The following is a 27,112-nucleotide window of genomic DNA, read 5'->3' as shown; positions in this document are numbered from 1 at the left end:
TGTAAATCCTTATTCTGCTCTGTAAGCTTTATTTGCATTTTTGGGTTGGACTGGATTTGCTGAATTTTGCATGTAGATCATGTGCACACAGTAGGTGTTGGACTCTGTGTCTGTCAGGCTGATACCAGGCTCTGCAGACTGCTCTGATGCTGTCACCAGGTGTTGAAGAGGGTCAGACTCAAGCTGCATCCTTGTCTGTGCCTCAGGCTTTGGAAAAAGGATGCTGTGTGTTTTTCTTTTTGTTTGTGGACATTGATTTAATGACAGTTTAGACTCTTGAATTGAACCAAAGTTTTGCTTTTGTTTTTGTTTATTAGGTTGCTGAGGGTGAAGATGTGATCTGGTAAACCATAAATTCGGATCATTTCAGGATATCATTTCCAGTAAGGAGCTGTATGAGTCTGTACAGAACTATATTCTGACTTGTGAAATGTTACCATACATCACTGACACCATTGAATATACTGTGGGAAACATAGGATACAGTATTTCTGGATTTTGCAAATGCATTACTAAATCACTGTAGGCCCCCTTTAGGTGTCTTCATGTAAATGCAAAGTGTCTGCTTTTCTAACTGATGCACAAACAACAGAAGTGGATGAATCTGGAGGCCCATGCTATGCCAGGCCTTTTTCTGCCCGAGACAGAAAGCAGTCTCTTCATCTCGGGGTGTTTCCCTGCTTCCCTTCTCACTCCCCCAAAATACCCATGACTCCTCTTTTTCCTTACTTGTTGCTCTATCTTCTTACATCACTCCAACCTGTCTCCCCTCTCGCTGTCCCCCCTACACTTCACCACCTCTGAATCAGCAGTCTGCTGTAACCGGAGACTCGGAGACTTGTGACCCAGTAATTCCAACCATCTTGTAAAAGAGGGCTATCCCTGGATGTTGCCCGACTCACTGACTGAAATGAAATATTACAAATAGCTAAATATAGTTTAAGCTATACAGGAATTCAGATGGACTATGCTCAGTGAGTTATACATATTATACAGTCATTCAAAAGCCAATCCACATGACACAGCTTTAACTTGTTTGTTCTATATGCTGCAACAAGATACACTATATATGAACCTGTGCTAATATTGATGCTTTTCATCTGGGCGTGAACTATTCCTTTAGGTATGTATTTCTGACAGTCTATGAGGGTAATAAAAATTCCTTACACTGGTTCAGTGTGTCTGTGTGATACAAGGAGAAGGGGTAATGTTTTACGTGTGTGTATGTGAAATGTCAGAGAGGGAGGAGGGAGGAGGGAGAAAGAGAGGGAGCAAGGTCAGAAGACTTCAAACTGTGTTGGCTGCACATGGACGAGTTTTCAGAGGACAAGAATTCACAGTTTGGTTCCCTTGTTGCACTTGGAGGCACGTCTTTTGAAGGTCTCACATTTTGGACTAAACACCTCTTTAACCTCTTTTTACCTTTTTCATTCCTTCGTCCTTCGCTTCAAGCTATAATCACTGGATCTCCAAGGGTGGTGATCCGGGTTTCAAGAGAGGTCCAGAGATGCTGAAGGCACAGAAGAGGAAGCGAGCTCAGAGGACCAGCACTAACCTCACTAAAGCAGCTCTTCAGTGAGTAAGAGGGGTGAATTCAGGGGACAGAAGATCCAGTTCATTTCAGGAACATACAGTCAGCACCATAGGACAATGTCACATGTATGTTCAGAGTTTGAGAAGAAGCATTTTTCTGTGCATCCTTTTGTGTGCGTGAGTGAGTTTTATAAGTCGGAATTTAAATACTTTAATTTGGATTGATGAAAATGATAGACCTCTAAATCCAAACATTCTTTGGTGAGCAAAAAAATGACAAAGTCTTAAAGTCCAGTGTGATGACATTAAATGTTCATTTCAGGCACTCCTCACAGACCCTTTCATGTTTTGCACGCTTTATTGTGTAGTAGATTTAATTGTACAGAAATAAAATTGTCCACACTCAGTAACACACAATGTTATATTAAACACTGCTGTCTCTCCAGACTGTGCTCAGGTGCATCCCATTTGCTTTAATTATCCTTGAAGTGAGTCTCGAACCTGTGGCAAACTGAGTTAAATGGACATAGTTTAGGAAGACACACACACCTGTATATAAGGTCCCACAGTTCACACTGCATGTCAGGACAAAATCCAAATCATCCAGTCCATCCGAGTGGACTGTGCTTGGACTGAAAGTATAGAGTAAAAAAAAGTTTTAGAAACTGCACAACTTTAACGTTACTGTATAGGAATCAGCACACACTCGTGGATAAAACATTTGTCATGACAGCTGTGACCGAAAAGATTGTTCTTCAGTTTCAATGAAAAGTATTTTTGTTGTTACATATGTCAGTGTGTGTGTTTTTCTATGCACTTGGGTGCTAATGGATGACATAGAGTGTTGCTGTGGTTGTAGCAAAACTTCAGTTTGTGTGTCCGTATCATTTCCATGTTTTTTAAGAGGGGAATCATTTTTCATTTGGTGTAGACAGCTGTAATCTCAAAGGCTTACCCCATGAGCCCCTGCTTGTCAGCGTGCTTTAACCTAACCTCACACACACACAGGCACAGGCACACACTTCAATACTGATTGTCAGCAGGGGCTGAAAACATTCATTGCCTGAAGAAGCTATGTTGCTAATGTCACCTCTAATTTCAAATCAGTATCTCACAATGTTTACTACACAACACCAAGCTCAGCCAAATGTTGACAGTGTCTCACATAGAGTCTCATGTGTCTGGTCATATCGTTCATTAGAACTGCAGTAATACAGTGATATATTCTACACAGACCTGAAAGGAACAGTCTAACATGAGTTTTTTTTTTTTCCTGGACCTGGGTCTGTCAGCTTTAGCCAAACCATGATGACATGCATCTCCTGTAGTGAGGTATAAGCCGTGCAGGTGGTCCTGCTCTGTAGCAGCAAACTTGTGACAGTGTCCTCCCCTCAGAGGTGTTCTCAGTGTCTCTGAGACTAAACCTGTGTCTCTGAGTTGGAGATTAGACTGAAAGCTCTGTTTTCAAATGCCTCTCAGTGTTTTTGTAGCTTCTACCTGAAACACTGGCCCTATTTACGCCTGGTAAAAAACATGTGATCTGTATCCACATACCTCGTCCAGTTAATGACATCCAATCCAGCGTGTCAACACACAAATTAGTTGGGCATTGCTGGTAGACTTGACAATAGACATGGCATGTCCCAGGTCAAGGGAGGCAGTGCTATAAGCAGAGATCATTCAGGTGGAGTTAGGTGACCTTTCAACTTCCTGGGCTGATTTCTTTCTTCAGAGCGCTGTCAGGCTTCATGGATTGAATTTACACCTCCAGATGTGGTCTGGCTGATCCAATCACATTCCATTCCCCTTGTGCAATTTAAAGCAGTAAATGGTATATCTGTGGTTTGGACTTTATTTTCACTCTTGTCTTCCTGTCTGTACTTTCACACTTAGGATCCGCTGAGCATCGTGTTCTCATCCACTGTAGTAGGTGGCTCTGAAAAGATTAGTGCTTTGCAGCTGACGTTAGCTGTGTTCAGTTTGGAGTCACCGCAGTTAAAACAGATTCCAACATCACAACAGTGAAGTCCTTCAAAACTGGTGCAGCAGAATCTGAATTCTTCTGTGTCTGTTCACCTGATCATTATCATCCAATCAATAAATCCAGTCCACTCACAGTAAGTTCTTTATGATGCTCACTTGTAAACTATGTAAACTAACTAATTGTGTGCACCAAATATTCTTTAGTAGGATTTATTCAGCAGTTAATTTACAGTTGTATTGTTGTTAATCACATTTCTTTACATTTAACTTGTCCTGCATTCTCTGTTTTATTGTTTCCAAAGGCAATAGAGTAGTGTAAATACTTTACACACTACACAAGAACTATAGGCTATACTGTAGAGACACGTAGAATATTACAGCAGAAAAAACAGCATTATGATCATCTAATTAATAAAAAAAAATTTTAAAATATATATCTCTAGTTCCTTCTGCCACCCACTCCCCTCACCTCACCCTGCCCCACTCAAGTACATTGCAGACATGTGGGAAGCACTGTGTGTGCTCTAACACCGTTCTCTGGCTCCCTGTCATGGCACTGTCTAGTCTTTCATACTTCCTACTTCACCACTGCCATCATTTCTATTCTTGGATGTGGCATATGCGTTTGTGTGTCATCTTTTCTCTGTTTCTAAAAGGATACATGGAGGTGGAATGACATATTAATTAATGATCAACACAGAGCTTTACTAAAACCCTTTTCATCAGTGTATATGTGATGGCAGTTTTACTTGTTGGTCTCATGTCTGTAGCACCTGAGATATCTATACACATGTACAAATATACATATGTGTGTATAGTATTATATGTTAGTACTTTTACAAGCACATTTGACTTTCTTTTGCTAAACCAGCTGACTCACTGATTGGAGTTAAGGACCAGATCATCAGCTGTATCCCTGCCTGGCTCATATTATGGTGTTTGCATGGAACAACAGTAACCTCATGCATGATTCGTACACAGTGGTGTGAGCAAAAAAAAAAACACAGGGTTACACAAAATAAGCTGCCAGCAGGTAAATGATATGACAGTGAGCATCAGCACCCCGACAGACGGTCCCTCCACAGAGTCTGTCTGTAGACTGTTCTCAGCATCAGCTCATTTGTGCCAAGTCAGCGTTGTTTAATCCTTACACTGGGTGAGCAGTAGTAGCATCTGAAATTGATTCTGAAATTCTGAAATTAATTGCAAAAAAAAATGTCTTCCTTCTTTTTGGCGTCCCTCCAGCTCATGGTGCTTTGCCTAAATATGGCCCTGTGACTATGGCGATGGTGATGCTGCTGTCAACATGATCTGATCAGTTGGCGTGTGTGTGTGTGTGTGTGTGAGCCACGTGTCAGGTTAGGTCAGGGGCATGCTCATAGCACCATCGTATAGGCTAACTAACTAGCAGCACACTCTTAAATTTTACTGACGTGGCTTCTCACCATCCTCAGACCATCTGGCAGTGTTGAACCCCGCTATTGGTTGTTGTCTAAACTAGAAATTGCAGAAGACTTAGTGTAGGATTTCAAGTCCACAAGAGAGGAGAGAGGTCCCCGTGATCTCTCTGCTACAAATCATAAACAGCTTTACGACGAGCAGCCACTCAGGCTGTCCTGCTCAGAAGTTCTTGGAGGTTGATCATGAGATAGAATATAGCAGGCGTCTCACGTGACACGCAGGGAGGGATACACAGTGGACACAGTGATGACTGTCCCACCATGTCCCAGCTTAAAGTGCATAGGGATAGGGTGGACGGCCAAGAAACACCTTGATACAAGTAACAGGATGAACACACGGGGAGACAAATCCCCTCCAAACTCACCTCCGCACCTTTGGCCTCCACTCACATTCAGTAGAGTTAAATACTCTATGTTACTGTGGTAACACTACTCTATATGTGCACTGCACTGCATGGAGATCATAAGATGCCACATCTCTCACTCACTGCTGTTAAGGAGACACTTTTAGATTTCATTCTGACATGATAAGTTTTAGTCATTTCCTGTTTTGATGTGATTTCCCACCAGTGTCCAGCCTGATGACCCAAAAGAGCACATTCCATTTAACTGCAATGTCCACTGTTCACTCAGGACATAAAAAGACAACACTCATGAGGGAAAACGTCTGTTCCTCATGTTGCGCACAGAGGAAGATTTTTTGAAAGCACATGCATATGTTTTGTGGAGAACTTACACAACCTATTATTTTGTTAGAGCATAAATTTAATGCTCAAATAAATGTATTTCCATGTTTGCTACCGTCCACAGAAGTGCACATCAATAACCCAGAATGTTCCATCATGCTGAGGATCAAAGCACAAATCTAAATTCATACTCCCCAAGGTTTCGTAATGTCTGGTTTGAATCATGGATTGGGGTTTACCACTCACCACCATCTGGTCTAGATGTTACCTGTAGGAGTCTGGAGACATAAAATCTGTGTTCAGCTTTCTGTGTTTTATGATTTGTTTTGAGACAAACTTGACATGTCAGAGGGTTTAAGGGGTCAATATGTTTGTAAAGAAGAACTTCTCAGATTGTTCTGAAAGATCTGAAAGTTTTGGTTTTTTTGGGGGGGTTTTTTTGGCTTCTCTTTTTGTCACATTGTTTCCATGTGTTGGACTGAACCGGTGGAGCTGATTATGGCTAGTATTGTGGTAATGGCTGTTGTGTGTCCCATGATGTTACCATACTTCAACTAAATGTAAACAGGAAGAATATAGTTTCACGCCTCTTATATTAGCAGAATCGGGAGTAAACGGTGTTAAATCTTGCATGACTGAGACGTCACCCATTAAGAAAGAGAGCACAGAAAATACAGATTTTGCTGTAATTTTGATACAGTTTAACTAATTTATATTAAAATGCTTAAAATGGTACAAACATAATGTATGCAGCTTTTCTTGTTGATTCTGAATCAGGTTTTGTAGCTGGTGCAGCTCAGCTCTACATGCGTGCCCTTGATTCACCAACTGACACTGGCACTTAGAGTCTAAATTTCATGTAATCCACTTTTACAGCATGATAAGCTTCTTTGGACCAACAGACAAACATGAACACACATTCCTTCCCCTTCCTTTGACCACACTCATCACCTAACCTCTAACTTAAATCTAATTCTGAAGATAACCATCAGACTAAAAACCAACTTTCAAATCCAAAAATTAACTTCAGTTTTTCTCCTAAATCAAACCTCTTAACCCTAAACCCAAGTCACTCCTAAACCAAGTTCTTGAAGAACTGACAACTGGAAAAAAAAAACAAGGCCATAAACCCTGAACTGGCTCACGAATGAGAACACACATTCCGACTTCCTAACCTCTCCTCTCTAAATGAGCTGTTTAGATGACCGCGCGGCCTTGGCTCTTCAGAGAAGTGTCAGCAGTAAAATGGTCGATAAATCTTGAAGATACAATTACACAACTTATGCAGGGTCTTCAACACAATTTGACCTTCAGAAGTGACGGAATCTAAAGCACTCAGACGGTCATCTTTTTTTGGCATCTGGTGCTCATGTGTTTCAGAAATTTGTTTTGGTTGTGACAGACTCTTGAAATAGTTCTAGTTCTTAACTGACACAGCACACCACCTGTCCCTGTAATGTAAAGCTGATGCAACTGCAACACAGAAGGTAACAACAACTTTGTCATTGCAAATAAGATATTTGTGACATACAAACGTGTAATGTACGTACAGTGTCTGGTCAGTGTACAGATATGTTTTTGGGTGAGAAATGAAAAGTTTGGGTGGTGTGACGTTGAGCTCATCACCTCCTTTTTTTTTTTAACTGGGAGGCTGCATCACGTCCAATGGCAAGAGCACCCAGGATGTGAGAGGCAGGTTCTGTTGTGCCTCTACCACCACAGAATATCTCGACCATGTATGGTAGGATAGACAACTGAGCCACTTTTCCAAACTGAGGCTGTACAACATCCTGTCTGTCCTTCTATAGGTTGTCCTCAGACATGGAAAGTTGTTTAGATGCTTTCAATTCCAGCTGTCTGTACAGGATGAAGGAGGCCTGAGGTGGGGTCATGTAAGGTACAACTTCCTGTTCTAAAATGGCATCCAGGAAGCTGAGGAGTTAATTCATGGCCATAAAATAATTTTACTGGGCTCCCACTCCCAGCTGCCTATTGCATCGTTTTCCTCATCATGCTGCCTTCAGAGAGACACTTGACTGATATGATAGTAGGTCTTTCCTGGCTGTATGTTGATCCACTATCCAAGCCAGCACTTGATCCAGATTATCTAATTAAGTCATTCATATGACTCAATACAGGAATGCTGTTGGGGTGTAGAAATAAGTATCAAGTTGAGAGGGAACATGAGAGCTAATCCACAGCTTGTGGTCCATCCTGAACATGATTAGATTCAGTATGTTCAAGTATTCCCAGTGTCAGAGGTTTAAGTTTGGAGCCCTCCCAGGTACAGACCTTCGAGTCACTCCTGAGAATCACACGGGAAATATTTCTGAACTATAAACACAAAAGGCTGACAAGCTCTACAAGACTTGATCAAACACACAAACTGCATGTGTCAGCAGTATGCATAGCTCAGATTACAGTGCCCAGCTGTAATGGTCAGTCGTGTGTACGTGTGTATGCAAATGTGTGGATGGGTGGGTGGGTGTGTGTGCGTAACCATAGCATATCAGTACATGAGTAAAAGCTCTGTCTATCCCCGCTCTCTCTCTCTCTCTCTCTCTCTCTCTCTCTCTCCCTCTCTCTCTCTCTCTCTCTCTCTCTCACACACACACACACACACACACACACACACACACACACACACACACACACACACAGACACACACACACACACAAAGTCATGTCTCTATCACTTCAGAGGACATTACATTTCCTGGAGACTTAAGGCCAGTTTATACTTCTGTGTAGAATCGATGCTGCAGGTACATCGTAGTTACAGTGCAGCCGTGTACCCTAAGCTGTGGCCTGACATGCACCTCCATAGAAATGTAACTACACATTGCAGTGATGCAATCCACAACAACTGTGATTGGTCCACTCTATAACATATCTCTCAGTGGCTGGACAAGCACAGAAAACTCAGCCTCCTTCTGCCTCAGTCACTTCAGTGGTCGTACGCACACCATCTCCTCTGATGTCTTCTCTCTTCTCTGCTTTGAAGTCATTTCAATAAAAGTAACTGTTGTTCAACATTTATTAGCTCCAACTCCAACATGACCTGCTAACTTTCAGTTGCCATTGTTTGAAGTGCATGAAGAAACTCAACACAGCACACAAGTGTAAATGCTCACAAGGTGTGGGCCACTTGCCTAGGCTATGGTGGCTATGGTGATCCTGCACAGGAGCATAAACTGGCCTTTACTCTAACCCTAACCCTAACTATAAGAACTACTTGCCCATCCCTTGCCTTACCTTGACTAAATCCTAACCTTAACCTAACCCTTAAACCACTTCCTGAGTCCTCACAGTGTGACTGTGTAAACAGATTTATGTCCTCACAACATACAAGCACACGCACACGCACACACACACACGCACACACACAGTAGGCAGTGGCTACTTGCTAATAAAGTTCAACCCCTGACATTCAGGCTAAAAGAGGCAGGAGCGTTCAGCAGACTCATTGCAGAAACAGATGACCACATTACAGCCATTTGATTACATTCTGTTCTTCCCATCTCCTCTTTCTTTCTTATATAACATGCACATTATGTAATTACACTTTAGTTATTTTGATCATTTTGGTGTACTTTGCTTTAGACTAATTGCCAACATCATTTCACATATGTTGCCAGCTTGAATGCTAACAGGACAACCAGTTAATACAGCATATTCAAAAGACATTTGAACCATGTATCACCGTGCTTCTTTTTGTGGGATACTCTATGTGGCTCCAGTTGGTTGGTGTAAGATACTGGCTAAGCAGCTCAGCCAAACCTCTACACGTTTTGCATTCTGTGTTAGGCAGTGATGACCAGTGATGATGATGATGGATGGTAGATATCCTGGGTCCTGGGCACAAACGTGACATTTAAAATCCATACAAAGGCTGATGTGACAGCATTTTTCTCTGAATCTATTTACTCTGAGTCTGGTCAAAAGACCTTTTCTGGGACCTGTTAGACAACTATTGGAGGCACTAAGTGTTCCCAACCTGTTGTTGCAAAAATGAGAGAGATAGATTATACATGACAGAGATCTTAGCAGAGATGAAGGCCAGACTGATTAGTGACCTCTGGGAGTTCCAGAGAAAATTGGTCTGTCCCCTTATGATCACACATGACAAAAATGTGTAAAGCTGTAAGAGGGGAGAAATAAATAGTACCCTCAGGGGACCAGACTTCTGGTATGCTGGGAGGAGCTTGACACCAAAAGGAGATTTTGACAAATTCAGTGTCAATGAGCGTGATCCACTGGCTGTAGCTGTGAAACCAAGCTAGAGCATTTGTCAGCAGTTGCTAAATGACAAATTGAGATCAGCACCAGTGTTAGCCACAGATAGGTGACAATTTAAAGGAAAAAAATAACAGACAGTGTCTTAGTAAGGTGCTGGGCCACCATGTGCAGCCAGAACAGCTTCAGTGAGCCTTGGCACTGATTCTCCAGGTCTCTGGACTCTACAAGAGGGATGAGCACCATTCTTTCAAAACAATGCTCCACAAAGTTAGGAACAGAAACACAAAATTTAACATGGAGTGAGTCCAGGACTTTCTGCTTGGCAAACACTTTGTGATGGAAACAGATCATAAACCTCTTCTCAGCCTTCTGGGAGCACAGGCATTGGACGTTTTACCTCCAAGGATTCAGTGCTTCAGAATGAGTAGGAATTAGGCTCATTCTGAAGCACTGAATCCTTGGAGGTACTATCCTTGGACTATAGTACCAACTCTCCCTCAGTTGTTATAACCTTCACTCTCTGAAACAGACTCTGTTCACTTCAAGGAAAATTAGAAAAAGATGGCAGAGATGCTGAATCACAACACCTTTTTCCAATTCCACACTGATTCATTTTGCCTCCATTAAAAAAAAATCTACCGATCACGGTGATTCCATTGAAATAAATTTATTTTCATTCAAACGTTTCATTTGCATTTCAGACATGAAATGAGAGTTCTGTTTTTCTGTCTTTCTTACCAGTCAATCTTTCAGCTGTCCTCGGACACCATTTTCCTGCTCTTTCCATCTGTGTGTCTCCTCTGACTCCAATAGAAACAGCTACAAAAACACATCTGAACCCCTCTACCTCATTTTGTCACCTTGTTTTCTTTTCTGCTTCACTGCCAGTTAATCAGTCTCCCCTTGATGGATTATCATAGTAATGACAAGCTGTTAGCATCCACATACAGGCTATTTGTGTGTGTGTAGGTGTATGTGTGTGTGCGGGTGTGGGTGCAGACCAAAGAAAAATGTTAAGAATGTTTTGTGGAGTATGACACTGCTGCAATACAGTACTGTATCACTAGGATTTTCTTTCAGCAGCTTATGTTTTCACTGGTCTGTAAGCTGTGCTATTTATGTCACCACCCTCTGACAAACTCATGGCAACATTCACATCCCCTCTGTCACATTCAGGCACAAATGTGTTTCAGGTTGTGGTGCTGTCGACATTTCTTATTCAAATATTTTAAATCAGTCAGTCAGTGCTGATTGTATATAAAATTTCCCCTTTTATTCCCTGTGAGAGGCACAGCATAATTTCTAAATCTTGTATGGACATGAATAATAACTTGAGCTCTAAGGGGGTGGGGAGGTGGGGGGCTATTCATATGGTTATTGCTGAGGGAGTTCAATTTATGACTGATAAATGTGTCTCTCACCTCCTCCATCACACCGGCTGAAAGAGGAGACAAGTACTGAGTGCTTCAACAGGTGTGTGTGTGTGTGTGTGTGTGTGTGTGTGTGTGTGTGTGTGTGTGTGTGTGTGTGTGTGTGTGTGTGTGTGCTGATTATACCATACAACAATGGTGATTTACTGAGCTACTAAGTAAAATAATTCAAGGAAGTGCTCAGATTGTTTTTGGTAAACGGAACAATCATTATGTTCATTTCTTATTTTTTATCAGCCTTACCAATAAGAAACAAGCACTAATATACTAACAAGTGTATCCATAGCCATAGTATACAGTAGTTCAGTGCATCGGGGACACAAACTGGGGCTAAAAAGACACATTCCTTTACTTTCATTTTGACTTATTCGACATGTCAGTTTCATACACTGAACATGACACGCAACTGGGAGTATCTTTTAATTATTAATCGTGCTGTTTTTAATAGTTTGTCAAATTTGTGAAGGTGAGTTTTATTCTGAAAAACTCAAAGCGGAAGTGTGCTTTGTTATTGGCATCGGCGGAAACATGGGCGGAACACAGGTTTATCCCGCTTGAAACTAATGACCACGGACTAAGGAATCAAGACTTTCCGGTAATAAGATCCACTTCGACTCACTGTGAAAGGTATTTATTGAATATGTTGACCTCGGAAATGGTACGAGTGTGCACTCAATGTAACGGAAATGTTGTTATGCTCGCCTCCTGGTAGCTAACATTAGCTTAGGGTTGGGTGCATTAAAAACACCCAAAATGGCTGGTATGTGTGGGTCTCATAGGATGGCCATGTGTTTCCCGGTTTACGGTTTGTCAGAACAAAGACAGCGTTTATTTTATCATAGTATATATACAGATGTTTTACGTGTGGTTTGTGATGTAGCTTAGATTCGGCCTGGTTACACCGGGGCCTCAGCTGCGCAGGCCCGTAGTACATCACGAATGAGCTTCTGCGTGATGTCCTGCAGCCATAAACGTTGTAACGGTTACTTCATGGAGTTTTATCTCAATATTAGAATGGCAGTCTATAGGGCAGGAAGGAGAAACACGGAGGGAAATGCTTTCAGGCTTAGTTCCCACAAACGAAACACGAGTTTCCAAGCCTTAGCTTTGTTAGTGTTGCCTTTGTGGAGCAGTGCTGGCCGCTCCTGATTCAGCGCCACGTTCTCTATAGACGCTGGTATGTTGCCTTTTGTCTGTATGTGGGTCTGTAAAACTGTGTAATGCAAAAATGAGTCATGCGTTGTACCATATGTTTACGGTGCCCCTGAAGGACAAAATACATAGCAGAGTGAAAGCAAAGACATTAAGGCAAACTCGCTGTAACTGCAGAAATGCAACAAATACCAAAGCACACACAAATAGAAAAAACACGTACAGCAAGAATTGATACAGAGGAAATAATCTGGGACATCAGGGGTTCAAGTGATGGACTTGGTTTGGATGAGCAGCAGCATTAGACATGCTCTTATGCTCCCATCCCTGGCAGATCCTCTCTAGCTTCATCAGATCGGATGAAGCTTGGGGTTTAAGTCTGGGCTTAGGCTTTGGGCCACTCAGTGACTGTCAGAGGCTGAGGCCGCTCCAGTGTGGTTATGATTTCATTTTTTGGCCAGTGCTGCACTGAAAGGTGAACTGTCACCTCAGTCTCAGGTGACATGCACTCAGTAGCAGGTTTTCTAAAAGGACTTGTCTGTATTTGGCTGCATTCATTCTTCTCTCAGTTCCTCTGCAGAGGATGTCTGAAGCTCTGTTATGCAGTGACTGTTGGGCTCTTGGTTATCTCCCTGACCAAGGCCCTTTGTACCTGGTAACTCAGTTTGGCCAGGCAGCCAGTTCTAGGAATAGTCCTGGTGGTATGGAGATACACTGTAAAGGCTCTGAATACTTTTGTAACTGAGAGATTTAAGTTTTAAATTTTCAATTAATTTGCAAAAAGTTCTAAGAACATGTTTTCACGTGGTTGTTATAGGTTGATGAGTATAGATTGATGGGGAAAAAGGCAACTTTTTCCATTTCAATTAAAATTTATTGTACACAATAAAGTGTGCAAAAAGTGAAGGAGTCTTGTCCACTACAGACATGGAGTTGAACTGCTCAACTCCAAGTACAGCTATCTTTTCCCCCAGTCCCTCACCCTAACCTTAACCATCATAACTAAATGCCTAACTCTGACATCTGCATCTCTTAACCTAATCTAACCCTAACCTAACCTGAAGGCTAAAACCAGGTCTTCACAGAAAGTGAGGACAAGCCAAAATGTCAGGGTTAAGGGATACATAAAGTACCTCTGTGCTTTAACTTACCATCACCGTTTCCTTTAATGTTAGTGCTTTTTGCCTTATATGTGCTTTGTCCTTAAGGGCCACCGTAAACATTGCACCATAAATCCCATTTTTGACCTTTAAACCTTCTATGTGTCGACCTTGCGTGTTCAGCCAGTCACAGAAAGTTTGCATGCAGTCCACCAAATCTATCTGTCTGCTTATATAAACCATTAATGCACATATCTGTCTGTTGAGAAGGTGCTGGAGTGGTTTATTCTGAGAAAGTCAGCACTGTGTTATCACAACAAGAAATACTGAGGCTTGGATGTTGTTGCTTCATACTCTTTTTTTTTTTCTGCTGTAAGATCATTTTTAAGTGGGATCTTTCTCTTTAGATCATCGCACAGCCAGATCACAGCCAGTGTTACTCTACATGAGTGAAATTTATCTGAAGTCCATCTAAAAGGTTTTCTAACCAAACTGCTGTGACTCTTTAGGGAACTGGTCATTGTCAGACATTTTGATATGCCAGACATATGTTTGTATATGTCATAAATAAGTAGCTTTACTGTCAGAGCACAATAGATATTTTTGCATCATTTTCTGAACGTTAAAACTTTTGCCGTCCTTTCTTATTTATTTGGATTGGAAATGTCATGTCAGCCTTTATGTTAAATTCACTTCTGTTAAATGTTGCATTGCTTAACATTGATTTTGAGTATTTAAGCCCCTTAACTAATATCTGTTGAGTTGAAAAGAAAAAAGGTAGGACTTCAAAGTCTGGACAACTTCAACAAATGAATTCTTTACACCAGCATATGTGTTAGTCTGTTTATGGCATGCTGCACACATTTAAACTAGATTTCATGCCAGATACTGTATCACATAGAGCAAGATGGCAAGGCAGACCAATATCCAGTTAGACACAGTAAATAAAATAAATTCATTTTAACAGCAGTCTTGTACATCTTGTTAAAGGAAAAACAACCCCCCATTGAGCCCAGGCTGGGTTAGGGTACAGTATATAAAAATGAGAGAGGGTGGATACTAATACCAAATATAAGCTCAATTTTCAGATCACACAGACCTTTGTCCATGTCTGATTATAGTCTCTAACCAAATACATATAGTGTTAGCCTGTCTTCTCATGTCAAACAGGCCTAAATGTTCTTCAAGATTTTTAGTAATGTCCACCATTTTATTATTTGCGTGTTACTGGCTATAGTTCATGATTTGTGTGAATGTATTGAATCTGTACCAGGACTTGCACATTTTATAATTTGCAGTGATCTAATGTTACCTGCAGGGAGGAACTGCTGTATGTTCTTGTAGAACTGCTTTGTTCTGCTGTGGACATTTTGGCAATAAGGCTTATACCATGTCTGTGCAAACTCCACTGTGTCGTATTGTTGAACTTTAGGGCTGCTCCACAATAGTCGACCAGATGTCAGTCGAGGAAAAGAGTGGACAGTTTTATTTGGACAGTTGGTTGCAGGAAAAAGGAAATCAAACTCCAACAGAAAGTAGCGACGCTAAGTTAGTCAGTCATGGAAGCACCCCATTTACAAAGCTGGTCCCTGCTTGGGTTTGCCTTACTGGGTATATTTAGTCAAACAGGAAATCCAAAGTTGCTGGTTGTTCTGGCACATTCAGTATCATTGCTGCTTTTGCCGGTGTGGTTAACTCTTAATATATATCTTTAGCTTATTGTTACAGCTTTGTCTTCCTCTGTAATGTAGCACAGTGTTACTTAAAAGGTTTGTTCTCAGCCCTGGAACTCAAAACCATTTCCTGATGCCTCAAAAAATAAAATAAAATAATAATATTGTACTAGTTCACTAATGGCTTAAAATATCAACTACTAGTTGACTAGGAAAATCTTTGGTTGGGGGCAGCCCTGTTGAACATAAACTGTAGGGAAGCATGTGTTTCTTTGGACACGTAACGACATGATTGCTTTTTCTATCAGGCCCAGAGGTTCAGGCTTCTTTATAGCGTCCCAGTAGGTTAAATCCACCTTTGCTGTTTGGGGTTTTCATGCTTTTCATTGATTCAGTGTTGTTGCATAATGTTGCTTTGCTTTCCCACCCTGAAAGTAAAGCACAGTGGGCACACTGCGGGAAAAAGACCTCGAAGCTGACCACACTTCTTTATGCTTTGACCCATTTTTAAGGAAGGAAACAACAAACAAAATGAGGAATGAGCCAACTTATGATAAACAAGTGCGTGGGGAAAAGGACTTCATCTGAAAGCAACTTTTGAAATGAAAAATTGAAGCTTGTTCATCTGTAATAGTGTATTTCTGCTTTCCACCTCACAGCCTCGCTGTGCACACAGACAGTAATTCACACCTTGGTCCGACCCTTCGTTTGGAACCCAGTGCAACAGTCTCCTTTGCCAACAGCACCAGAGGGACTCATTTCCTATTTGGACCTGTGGCTGGTGCTGCTGCACTGACAGCTCTCCATTTGGCTCAGATTGAGATTCAGGCCCAGATTGCTCTCCAGCAGCTCGCCTCTCTTGCAACCACAACTGTTGGTAACCGGTGTCACAACAACAACAGGTTTGCAGTGGCGTTACCTCCTCACCTGGCCCTCCAGAGTCTTCTCAATAGACAAGAGGTGTCAGCTGTTGGGTTTAACGTGGACACAAACAATAAAACCTACAGAACTACACAACCGTGTTTTCCTGCTGCCATGTACCACCACCACTCCCAGCAACAGGGGCCACAGCAGTTTTCCAATGGGCCCAGGCCTCATAATCAGACACATCCAAATCAACATCAGAATCGCGCTTCCTCTGATATGCTGTCGCAGGCGATGGGTTTCCAGTTTCCTCGTCCCACTCAGCTCCCTGATGAACTAGAGTCTGCCCTGGCTATCCGGGGTGCCAGGGACATGGACCATCGCCTCATTGACCATATGAACCCACCCAACCAACACCAGAACCAAGGCTCAGGTTCTGGAGTCCATCAACCTGGAACCTACAGCTCTAACCCAATAACACTCACTTCTGATAATCAGCCAGGCCACCAGCAAGGAGTAGACTGGTCAAGCTACCAACCTCCAACTAAACTGTTTGCTAGTCCAACACCTAGTGCTAGCCAACAGTCGCAACGACACCAGGCACCTCAACAGCAGCCTGAGGGCAGCCAGGGTTTGTACACACCCGAGAGTGCAGGAAGTATCTTGGCTAGCTTTGGACTTTCAAATGAAGACTTAGAAGTGCTGAGTCACTACCCTGATGATCAACTAACCCCAGATACTTTACCATTTATCCTGCGTGACATCCAAATCAACAAGTCAGGCAACCAGAAAACTGCGGCTTCCACTTCCTCATCTTCCTTCTCACACAGCATCCACGATATGCCACTACCACCTTCCCGCTCTTCACCATTGGCACGTTCACGTTCCCCGGAAGTGCCTAGCCTCCTTACCGTTACACAGACAGCAGGTAAAGTCATTGACTATGGTCATGCCAGTCGGGCAAAGGATGAGAGTAGTACCAGAGAAGCTTTCAAAAGGGAACCGCTCTCCAATGAAAGGACAGTTAAAATGTACCCATCCTCATCGTCGCCATCAGCTCTAAAAGCCGATAAAGCTGAAAGGCGGCAGGTTCATTTGGAACACACTGAACCAAGCAAGCACGGAGATCGGGACTACCGCAGGACAAGTAGCGACCATCGCAAGAGCAGTCGGTCACCTGGGAGAGAATTACCACCATCGTCCAAATCTCGTAATCTCGACCGAGACTACAGGCACGACGGACCCAAGCCAAGGCCCTCATCTGAAACCAGGAGTGAGGATTCGTCAAGGAGGTCTCTCTCTTCTTCGTCTGGCTCAAAACCACTCAGCAGCAGCAAGAAGTTACCTACCCCCACCATGATAAGTGATTTCTCAGCCGTGTCTCCAAAGGTGTATCCCCATATCTGCTCCCTGTGCCACATACAGTGTGATCAGGAAAAGGTGAGTGTCAACATGCCCTCTTTCCAATGTTCAACAATGTCCTGAGAGAAATACCTTCACATGTTGAAATGTAGCCTGGTCTTTCTTCTCCAGGCACTCGTCAAGATGAGTGACTATGGTGTTACTCACTCATTTTTTTACATGCTTTGTAATTCCCATTGAAATACATCAGTGCAGTTGCTCTACATCAGGGGTGTCCAAACTGTTCCACAAAGGGCCATGTTCAGACAGTTGTTTGGTCAAACTGTGTGCTCTTCATTGGTTGGAACAAAAACCTGCAGCTACACGGCCCTTTGTGGAACAGTTTGGACACCCCTGTTCTACATGATCTGGCTACAGTTGTATGAAAGAATCAGAATAACTTTATTAATCCCCATAGGGAAATTCTTACTGTTACTTAACTCCCAGTTGAAAATGAAGAAAAGAGGAAAATTGCACATAGTAAAGTTCAGCCATCATTGGTCAAATTACAGACTTTGTAGATTTTTTTAAATGAAAAGAAGTGAACAGATGACCTGCAATCCCACTGTAAAAATTACCATCATTGCACTGTTACTTTTTATTTTATGAACTAAAAAAAACATATGTTACATATGTGGCATTTGCAGAAGTTTGGCTACTAATATTGAAATATGTCATTCTTCCCTCTACCTGAGCAATATGTCCTGTGCCACTGGCTGCCACACAACACCACAGCAGAATATTTCCAACCACTGACCTTAACAGCTGATAATGGGAGGTTACTAAGTTCAGACTTAGTAGGGTGCCCAAACTTTTACACATGCCACACTTACTTTAAATGTTTAACTTGAAAATGAACTAAAAGGTAAGAGTGAATTAATGCTTGAACAAAGGCTATACAGAGAAGGTAAAAGTGCTTAGGCTTATTTGTTCATCAACTGAAAAAGATTAATCAAACTTACAAACTAAATTTATCCAGCACCCGCAGTACAATGTTAATCACCACGTCTGTCTAAAGTTAACATGAAATACACAGTGACTAATTTCAATACTTTTTAAATCTGTAAAACACTTTGTATTTCATGAACTCATTCGGTACCAGCAGATGGATGGTTAAGAATACCACCTGACACTTTCTTAAACATCCTGGTCCTCTGCTCATTTCATCCAATAAAATCGCTGTTTTCTTCCTAAGTGATATTCTATGTTCCTGGGTCATGACTAGTCCCAGTATATAGTTTTATCATAAAATACATCAGATTGGTAGTGAGATGGTTTTTCATATGGCACTTGAAGGTAACATGATGTATTAATGAATAGGGATGTTGTCTACAAGATACAATAATCAATAATGATTACTTCTGTTTGGACAGACAGTTAATCTAATAAATAACAGTGGACAGAATCTGATCAGAGGAACTGTCAGATCATAGTAGAAGTATATTTCTCCGTTCAGCAGTAATTACTGTTGAATAAACTCCTTTGCTCTCTGAGAAAATCCACTGAGTTTCTTGTGTTCTCCAATGGTGTTGTGATTGACTATATATACAAGTAACTAAGTTTTAAAGGGGTTTGTACTCTGCTTCAGTTTCATATCAGTAATTACTGACAGTTCAAAGTGACTATCCTAAATTCTAAACTATGCCAAGGGTGGAATTATTTGAAGATCCATTATATTGGAAAGCTGTTTGTTAACAGTCTGTTCTTTCATCTTCAATTCTCTCATTTAAAGATTTATCTTTGTATAAAACTTTAACCAAATTTACAAAAACGTCATCGGGAAAATCAGCGTTGTAGCCTGATGGATAAATAGTCCCTCAGTCATCAGTCAGTTACATATCATGATGTAGCAGAATGTGAAGTGCTCTATGTTAAAAATGACTGTGTACATTTCTATAAACCTCTTGGCTTATCTGAATTATTTTAGACTTGTTGTTTACTGTAGGAATTTCTTTTATTTTGAACTAAATTATCATACGTCACAGGCTGTGACAGGAATTCAAATAGCAGGAGCAGCTGATCGGTTGGTGCAATAAATGAAATGTCCTCTTTCAGGTCTTGAAATGGAACTTGGTTAATTAACTGTACAGCATTTGCAAGAAAAAGACAAAAACAAGTTGTTTTTCCTTTGTTTTTCTTTGTTTCTGCCAGTGATGTACAGGGTGTTAATGGTAGAGACTGAGTCACACTGAAGGCAGTGGAAAGTAGAATGGGTAAAGGACATGTCTGCCAAGGACACCAATGATGGGATTTTCTAGAACAAGACTAAGCATCGTCTTGTATTCCTTCTAACAGCTGCGTCAGAGTTTGAACATGAACATGGGATCAAAGACTTGAGTCTCAACTTTCAGTTCAGGTTTTTCACACCGTGTTTGAAAAATGACATCAGGAAACAAGCCTGAGCTTTTGTCTTCCCCTGTAAACAGATGAGTTATCTGACTGCTTAGACCTGGCTCCTTTTCTACCTCCTCATACATGCCAACCTGTGAACCTAACTTTTATTGTACTCTGTTTCACTTCATGTCTGACTGTGACATCTTCCTCTGCCATTTGTCGTTTTTCCTCAGGACTGGGTTGACCACGTTAACACCGTGAACCACACTGCTGCCTGCAGAGACCTGCGCAACAAGTGAGGACATTTTTACCTTTTAAAGCTTTGCATCTATAGTATCTCTTCACTGTTAAGTCATAGTTACTTAGAGAAGTATTTAGTTTCATCAAACAGTTTTTGAAACACACCTCAGAAATGCTTTGGATTTACAGTATTAAGTGCTTAAAGCAAATGTGTTGGCAAACAATTGCCTACTTACACATTCAGACAAACCACTGAAGTTTAGTTTCAGTATTGTCTTTTTGCTCTGGTTTGTCCCATCATATCCACCATATATCATTTCCTTCAGCTGTCTGACATCTTATAGTGGGGTTGTGTTTTTTGGGAAACAGCTGCCCATTTGGTTTTAAATTGGAAAACTGGCGTAATTGCTGACAGTCAAACATGTCACTGATGTGCAGGCTGTAGAAAAAGGCTAAATGTGAATGGAGCTGCAGAGTAAGGAGCTCATTCTGAGTGGCCCTCGTGCTACAAGTCACCATTTCACATTGCATTGAATATTATTTAACTCTCTGTTTATTGCACATTTTGAAAAGTGCAGCTTTGTATTGATACGTACAGTTGAATTTTCTAATTCCTTCTAAATACAGGTTTAGGAGTAAGATGTTTGATGACATGCTAACAGATGTTTGTGTGTCTCTGAAGGTACCCTGACTGGAAACCAAGTCTGCCAAGGTCAGCTGGACTCTTCTTCTTCTGTTTCCAATAATAAGAAAAATGCACATCCATTCAAATGCTGCTGTTTAAGCTGCCACTTGACACAACTTTACTCTGTCATTTCACTGCTTATGTCTGTCACTCAATGTGTTATCCAGTCAGAGCAGACCATATGGCAGCCGAGCTCTGTGGGATCCCAAGGATCGCTCTCCATCCCATTCCGTGTCTCGGAGCCTCTCAGGTTCTCCCACCCCAAGTCCTCCTCACAACAAACACAGGGTGTGCCCCCATCCCCACAGGCCACACGGGAAGCTCTACTCCCCTCACCATCTCCCTCGCTTCCACCACTACACAGGTAGACCACAGGCTAGAGAGCAGGCACAGCGTCTACAAAGTGGGACAGTGTACAACTCTGTTAAATATTCATCTGCAAACTTACAAATAATACAAATATGTAGTGAGCTCATTTGCTAGACTGTTGGACTGTTCAGTGGTGCTGCAGGTTCTTAATACACAATTATCTTTTCAGCAATAAATGAATCAGATCAGGGGAAATGTCTGTATGATAGTTTACTCACTTCTAACCTCATCCATCCATTCACTGTCCTAAGAACACGGCCATCGCTTGGAGGGCCGCCACTCCGGCTCACACAGTCCCTCTCACTCACACCCAACCTCCTCCTCCTCCAGAGAGCACCGGCCTGAGAGGAAGGACAAGGAATCATCAGGTTAGTCAGTGTGTAGCTTTGTTCTTTACAGACTCATGTATGTTCAGAGTCTGACTCTGGAAAGCTCTTTTAAACTCATCTGCTAACGGGGAAGAGAGTTTGTCTGTGCTCAGCTAAAATCACACTTTACCTGTTGTTTACCTGAGATTTCTGACATCACTTCTAGTTTTGGAGCCTTACACAAGAGTGATGTGGAGCTTTCTTTGCTTTCCCTCCTCCCTTTGCTTCGTGCTGTGTCTACAGGGGGTTCCTCTCGCATCGGTGGGAAGCGTCCACACCATGACTCCACTAACACCAGCCGACATCCACCCTCCTCTAAGGCGGCTCACAGCTCCAAACGTGGACAGTCCAACATCACAACTGTTAAGAGCGGGATGAAGACTGGAACTAAGATGGCTAAGACAGCAAGTAACAAGGCGGCTGACACAGTGGCTGTTTTTCTGTTTAGTTGTGTAAAGCTTGTCACAGAATTCCACTGTTTTGGACCAAGCTCAGCCACAGCTAACTATGTCTACACACTTCTTTCAGCCTAAAACTAACCAAAGACCAATGCTGTTGCTTTGTAGTGTGCCAGGCCTCCTCCAGCCAAGAAGAAGAAGAAAACAGCCACTCCAGCCTCTCTGGGCTCGTCTGTTGCAGATCGTCTGGTTTATCTGACAGGCATTCCAAACCACGCCTCGGAGCAGGAAGTCACTGACTTGGTCGGGTCCTTTGGCAAGATCAACAACGTGATCCTCATGCCATGCTCAGAAGAAGACAGTGAGAAGAGCCAAGGACAGAAGGTACGTCTAAGAGTATCTACATGTTCATGTGTTTTACAAGAAATTTCATGCTTATTTTCTGTTTTGTTGTATTAAAATGTGCAGAATTAACATTTTCTTTCTGTTTTACAAGAAAGAATAGCATTGGCCTGTTCATCTGTCACTCTTCAGTCAACAAAACAGTGGCTGTGGATGTTTTAGCCTGTGCAGGTTTCCTGCTTCTACTTTGCACAACGTCATCGTGGTTTCTGTCTGTCCCACATCATCACTTTGTCTCCCTCCCTTGCTGCAGGCATCTGTATGTATGGTGAAGGCTGAAGACGCTCAGGCACTGGCTAACTCCACAAATCTCTCCATCAGAGACCAGAAAATCACTGCTTCAACAGCCAAGTTACCATGTGGAAAACACACACACGTGGCACTGAAGGCATGTTCACTTTAAACCCTTTCAATCATAGAAAACATAAAGCTTCCACAAAAATGCTGAGTGGAGTTTGTTTTCTGTCTAAATGCAATTGTTGATTCAGAAACCATCTCATACACAAAATTAGTTTCAGTTCCTTTTTTAATTATTATTTTTTGATGTTTGAAGTCTCATTTCTGTTTGATTTCCTTTAGAAACCTGAAGGAGTGCAGTCTCCTGATGCCAACAACAGGTCTGCCACAGTTATCATCACCGTTCTTCCCCTTTAACCCCATATGTTGTTCACTCAACCTGCCCATTTCAAACCTGCACTCAGATATGATTATTTCTGACTTCACAGCAAACCTGCTTCAGGACAGGAGAAGGGTCCTGCCGGGGAAGACTCAGGTAGGACAACAAAAAACCGCCACTGCTCGTCTGCAGGCAGTCAGTGCTAATATATCTACATCTATCACTGTCAACAAATACTCAGTATATCTAGTTAAAATCACAGTCTGTTAACTATACATGATCACATGGAATAAATTGTTGCTTAGTCACATGTAGTCTGGTTTGTGATGTCTTGCTTTTGCTGGCTTGTAGTTGTGATGTGTATGAAAACATACTGAGTGTAGCATCTTCCCCTCCTACTCCCCACTGCAGGAGCTGAGGCTCAACACAAGACGTCTGATGAGGTACAGTTTCCTTCACTTCCATCACATTTTCTTGTGTTTCAGCCTGATACTAAAATCCTTTCAGGTCATTTTCCCCCTCATCAGTCTGAAAACAGAATTTTATGTTTGGAAATGTACAAAAAGGAAAACCTAAGTTCAGCTAAATGTCTGTTAAATTCACTTGTTCTGTAATGTCTCCTACAGAAAGGCATGGTGTTGATCACAGGACTTCCTAAGAGCAGCTGGTCAGAGAGTGACATCATCAAGCTGATCCAGCCCTTTGACACGCCCTCGGACCTCATCCTGGCAAAACAAATGGGAAAGGTTGGTGTGATCACACCTGGACAGCAGTAATACATGTAGCCATGCAAGCTGCTTCTGTTATAGCTTCAACTACTATCACAGGCTCAGTGGGACTGTTTTGTGGACAGTCTACACACTCAATCTGTCCATAGATACTAGTTTCTGGATTGTTGACCTGTTACAAAGTTCTCCTACAGCACCGTGTTAAAATCATCCTTATTGTATGTTAGGTGCTTGTGTCAGTGGCAGACACAGAGATTGCTCAAGAGATAGTGAAAGTCCACTCCTTCATCCCCACCAAGATTAAAGACTGTGAGGTGAAGATAATCCATGTCAAACAGCGTATTGGCCTCAGCACACCGGTAAGGCCTCTCATCATTCACCCACATCCTTTACAGGACACTCATCATCTTTTTCTCCTCCTCTGCTCTAATCTTCTATATTAAATATCTTCCTTTTGTGTGCTTGCTTCTTTCATCTTGTGCTTAGTGTAGCATTTCTAGTTGTTTGTGAACCTTGAGCAGTAACTGCTGATAAACAATAAAAAAACCTCTTTACACAGGTGGCTCTCTACAATCTGCTGATGGGATCAGTGGACTCATTAGTGAGTATTTCTATGCACTTCATCTTATTTATTCCTTGATGTAACAAGGACAGTGCATGTTAATAAACTTTGCTGTAAATACACCAGGGACAAGTGTAGATGATCCAAATGTACATTTACACTAAGCTCTTTAAAGTAATAAACCTAAATCAAGCTGAAGGGTCTTACTGTCAAACTGCAGCAGTAAGTGTTCAGTTGTCCCTGTCCTACATTTTAGATGTAGATAAACAGGGACAGTCCTGTAAAACGTGACATCTGCTGGAACTTTACAACTAGTTTTTCTTATAAAAAGTACATTAAAGTAAGAAAACAGTATTTTTCATGGGTATAGTAATATTGCAGAAACCCTCATTTACTGGTGGTAATGAATATGTCTTCTGTATATCTTCTGCTTTAGTCTTCTGTGTACCTTGATCCACTAATTATCCGCTGGCTAATTAGTGACTGTATGTCCTTTGTGTCCTTCAGGAGAGTACTGTTCCAGTGGGCTGGAGCAGGCTCTTGGTGATCAGTAATGTCCCCAACATGCCCTCTGGATCCTCTGAGGTCCAAAAACTGGTGCGACGCTTTGGTACCGTCATCAAGACCCTCGTGCTCAACAACATGGTGAGGGCTGTTTGTCTGTGCAGCTGCAGATAAGCCATCCATGAGATCCTCAGCCACCCCTGTCCTGAATATTCGTGTCCTCACACACAGCTCTGTCCTGGGCTGAAAATACAAATCACATTTTCTCCAAATCATGTCTTGCTCTTTATCTGTAAAGACATGTAACATGCTGTTGATGTGATGTTGTGCCTCTTCCTGCTTAGGTCATTTGTGAGATGGCGACTGCAGCCATGGCATTCTCTGTTTACAAACGCTTCCAGACGTTTCCGTGCATCATCCAGAACAACCCCCTGTTCTTCTCCCGCAAGCCGGACCCCAAGGCCAACACACAGACAAAAGTCATCACTACGTACCTTGAGTCGTCTGAGGTCGGTAATTGATTGGCAGTGCTTGCTCATTATTCAGTTAGACATACAGTCATGCAGGAAATTATTAATACCCCTGGCAAATTTTGACTTAAAGTTACTTCATCATCATCATCATCATTTTCATCCACTTATCCGGGGCCGGGTCGCGGGGGCAGCAGCCTAAGCAGGGATGCCCAGACTTCCCTCTCCCCGTACACTTCTTCCAGCTCTTCCGGGGGAACCCCGAGGTGTTCCCAGGCCAGCCGAGAGACATAGTCCCTCCATCGTGTCCTAGGTCTTCCCGGGGCCTCCTCCCGGTGTGACATGCCCGGAACACCTCCCTAGGGAGGCGTCCAGGGGGCATCCTTAATAGATGCCCGAGCCACCTCAACTGGCCCCTCTCGATGTGGAGGAGCAGCGGCTGTACTCCAAGCCCCTCCCGGATGACACTCCTCCTCACCCTATCTCTAAGGGAGCGCCCACCCGCCCTGCGGAGGAAGCTCATTTCGGCCGCTTGTATCCGAGATCTTGTCCTTTCGGTCATGACCCAAAGCTCATATCCGTAGGTGAGAGTAGGAACGTAGATTGACCGGTAATTCGAGAGCTTTGCCTTTTGGCTCAGCTCCTTCTTCACCACGACGGACCGGTACATCGACCGCATTACTGCAGAAGCTGCACCAATCCGCCTGTCAATCTCACGTTCCGTCCTTCCCCCACTCGTGAACAAGACCCCAAGATACTTAAACTACTCCGCTTGAGGCAGGAGCTCTCCTCCAACCCGGAGAGGGCAAGCCACCCTTTTCCGGTTGAGAACCATGGCCTCGGACTTGGAGGTGCTGATTCTCATCCCAGCTGCTTCACACTCGGCTGCAAAATGCCCCAGTACATGCTGAAGGTCTTGGCCTGATGGAGCCAACAGGACAACATCATCCGCAAAAAGCAGGGATGAAATCCTGTGGTCCCCAAACTGGACTCCCTCCCTCTTGCTGCGCCTAGAAATCCTGAAATTATCAACAGAACCGGTGACAAAGGGCAGTCCTGCCGGAGTCCAACATGCACTAGAAATTGGTCTGACTTACTGCCGGCAATGGGAACCACGCTCCTGCTCCGGTCTTACAGAGACCTGACAGCCCTTAGCAGAGGGCCCCGGACTCCATACTCCCAGATCACCCTCCACAGGATGCCACGAGGGACACGGTCGAACGCTTTCTCCAGATCCACAAAACACGTGGACTGGTTGGGCAAACTCCCATGAACCCTCGAGCACCCTATAGAGAGTATAGAGCTGGTCCAGTGTTCCACAACCAGGACGAAAACCGCATTGTTCCTCCTGAATCCGACTATCGGCCGAATCCTCCTCTCCAGTACCCTGGCATAGACTTTCCCAGGGTGGCTGAGGAGTGTGATCCCCCTATAGTTGGAGCACACCCTCCGGTCCCCCTTCTTGAAAAGAGGGACCACCACCCTTGTCTGCCACTCCAGGGGTACTGTCCTCGACTGCCACGCGATGTTACAGAGGCATGTCAACCAAGACAGCCCTGCAACATCCAGAGACTTGAGATACTCGGGACGAATCTCATCCACTCCCGGTGCCTTGCCACCAAGGAGATTTTTGACCACCTCAGTGACTTCAGCTTGGGTGATGGATGAGTCCGCCCCCGAGCTCCCAGCCCCTGTTTCTTCAACGGAAAGAGTAACAGTGGGATTGAGGAGATCTTCAAAGTATTCCTTCCACTGTCTGATAATGTCCCCAGTCGAGGTCAACAGCTCTCCACCCCCCACTATACATAGTGTTGGTAGAGCACTGCTTCCCTCTCCTGAGGCGCCGGACGGTTTGCCAGAATCTCTTCGAAGCCGACCGATGGTCCTCCTCCATGGCCTCACCGAACTTCTCCCA

The 27,112-nt window shown here is 42.9% G+C and overlaps 1 protein-coding gene across 1 annotated transcript in view; it reads left to right on the top strand.

Annotated features, from left to right (window-relative positions):
- Positions 1 to 1,300: 1,300 nt before the first annotated feature.
- The window catches only part of znf638 (zinc finger protein 638), a gene marked incomplete at its 3' end in the record, with an annotated part of 30,139 nt that continues 4,327 nt past the window's right edge, over positions 1,301 to 27,112 (top strand). Inside the window, exons 1-17 of the mRNA XM_041036673.1 lie at positions 1,301 to 1,575; positions 15,916 to 17,560; positions 20,089 to 20,150; positions 20,778 to 20,807; positions 20,948 to 21,144; positions 21,401 to 21,517; positions 21,761 to 21,945; positions 22,084 to 22,299; positions 22,571 to 22,693; positions 22,897 to 22,934; positions 23,043 to 23,089; positions 23,345 to 23,376; positions 23,560 to 23,679; positions 23,889 to 24,020; positions 24,221 to 24,262; positions 24,731 to 24,868; positions 25,072 to 25,236. Of these exons, the coding sequence (XP_040892607.1) occupies positions 1,508 to 1,575; positions 15,916 to 17,560; positions 20,089 to 20,150; positions 20,778 to 20,807; positions 20,948 to 21,144; positions 21,401 to 21,517; positions 21,761 to 21,945; positions 22,084 to 22,299; positions 22,571 to 22,693; positions 22,897 to 22,934; positions 23,043 to 23,089; positions 23,345 to 23,376; positions 23,560 to 23,679; positions 23,889 to 24,020; positions 24,221 to 24,262; positions 24,731 to 24,868; positions 25,072 to 25,236 (3,357 nt within the window). The remainder of the gene's footprint in view (positions 1,576 to 15,915; positions 17,561 to 20,088; positions 20,151 to 20,777; positions 20,808 to 20,947; positions 21,145 to 21,400; positions 21,518 to 21,760; positions 21,946 to 22,083; positions 22,300 to 22,570; positions 22,694 to 22,896; positions 22,935 to 23,042; positions 23,090 to 23,344; positions 23,377 to 23,559; positions 23,680 to 23,888; positions 24,021 to 24,220; positions 24,263 to 24,730; positions 24,869 to 25,071; positions 25,237 to 27,112) is intronic.

This window comes from Toxotes jaculatrix, chromosome 4, assembly GCF_017976425.1.
Source record: "Toxotes jaculatrix isolate fToxJac2 chromosome 4, fToxJac2.pri, whole genome shotgun sequence".
In the NCBI taxonomy this organism is placed as follows: Eukaryota; Metazoa; Chordata; class Actinopteri; family Toxotidae; genus Toxotes; species Toxotes jaculatrix.
The sequence above is the reverse complement of the archived record's forward strand: the minus strand, read 5'-3'. Positions and strand labels throughout refer to the sequence as shown.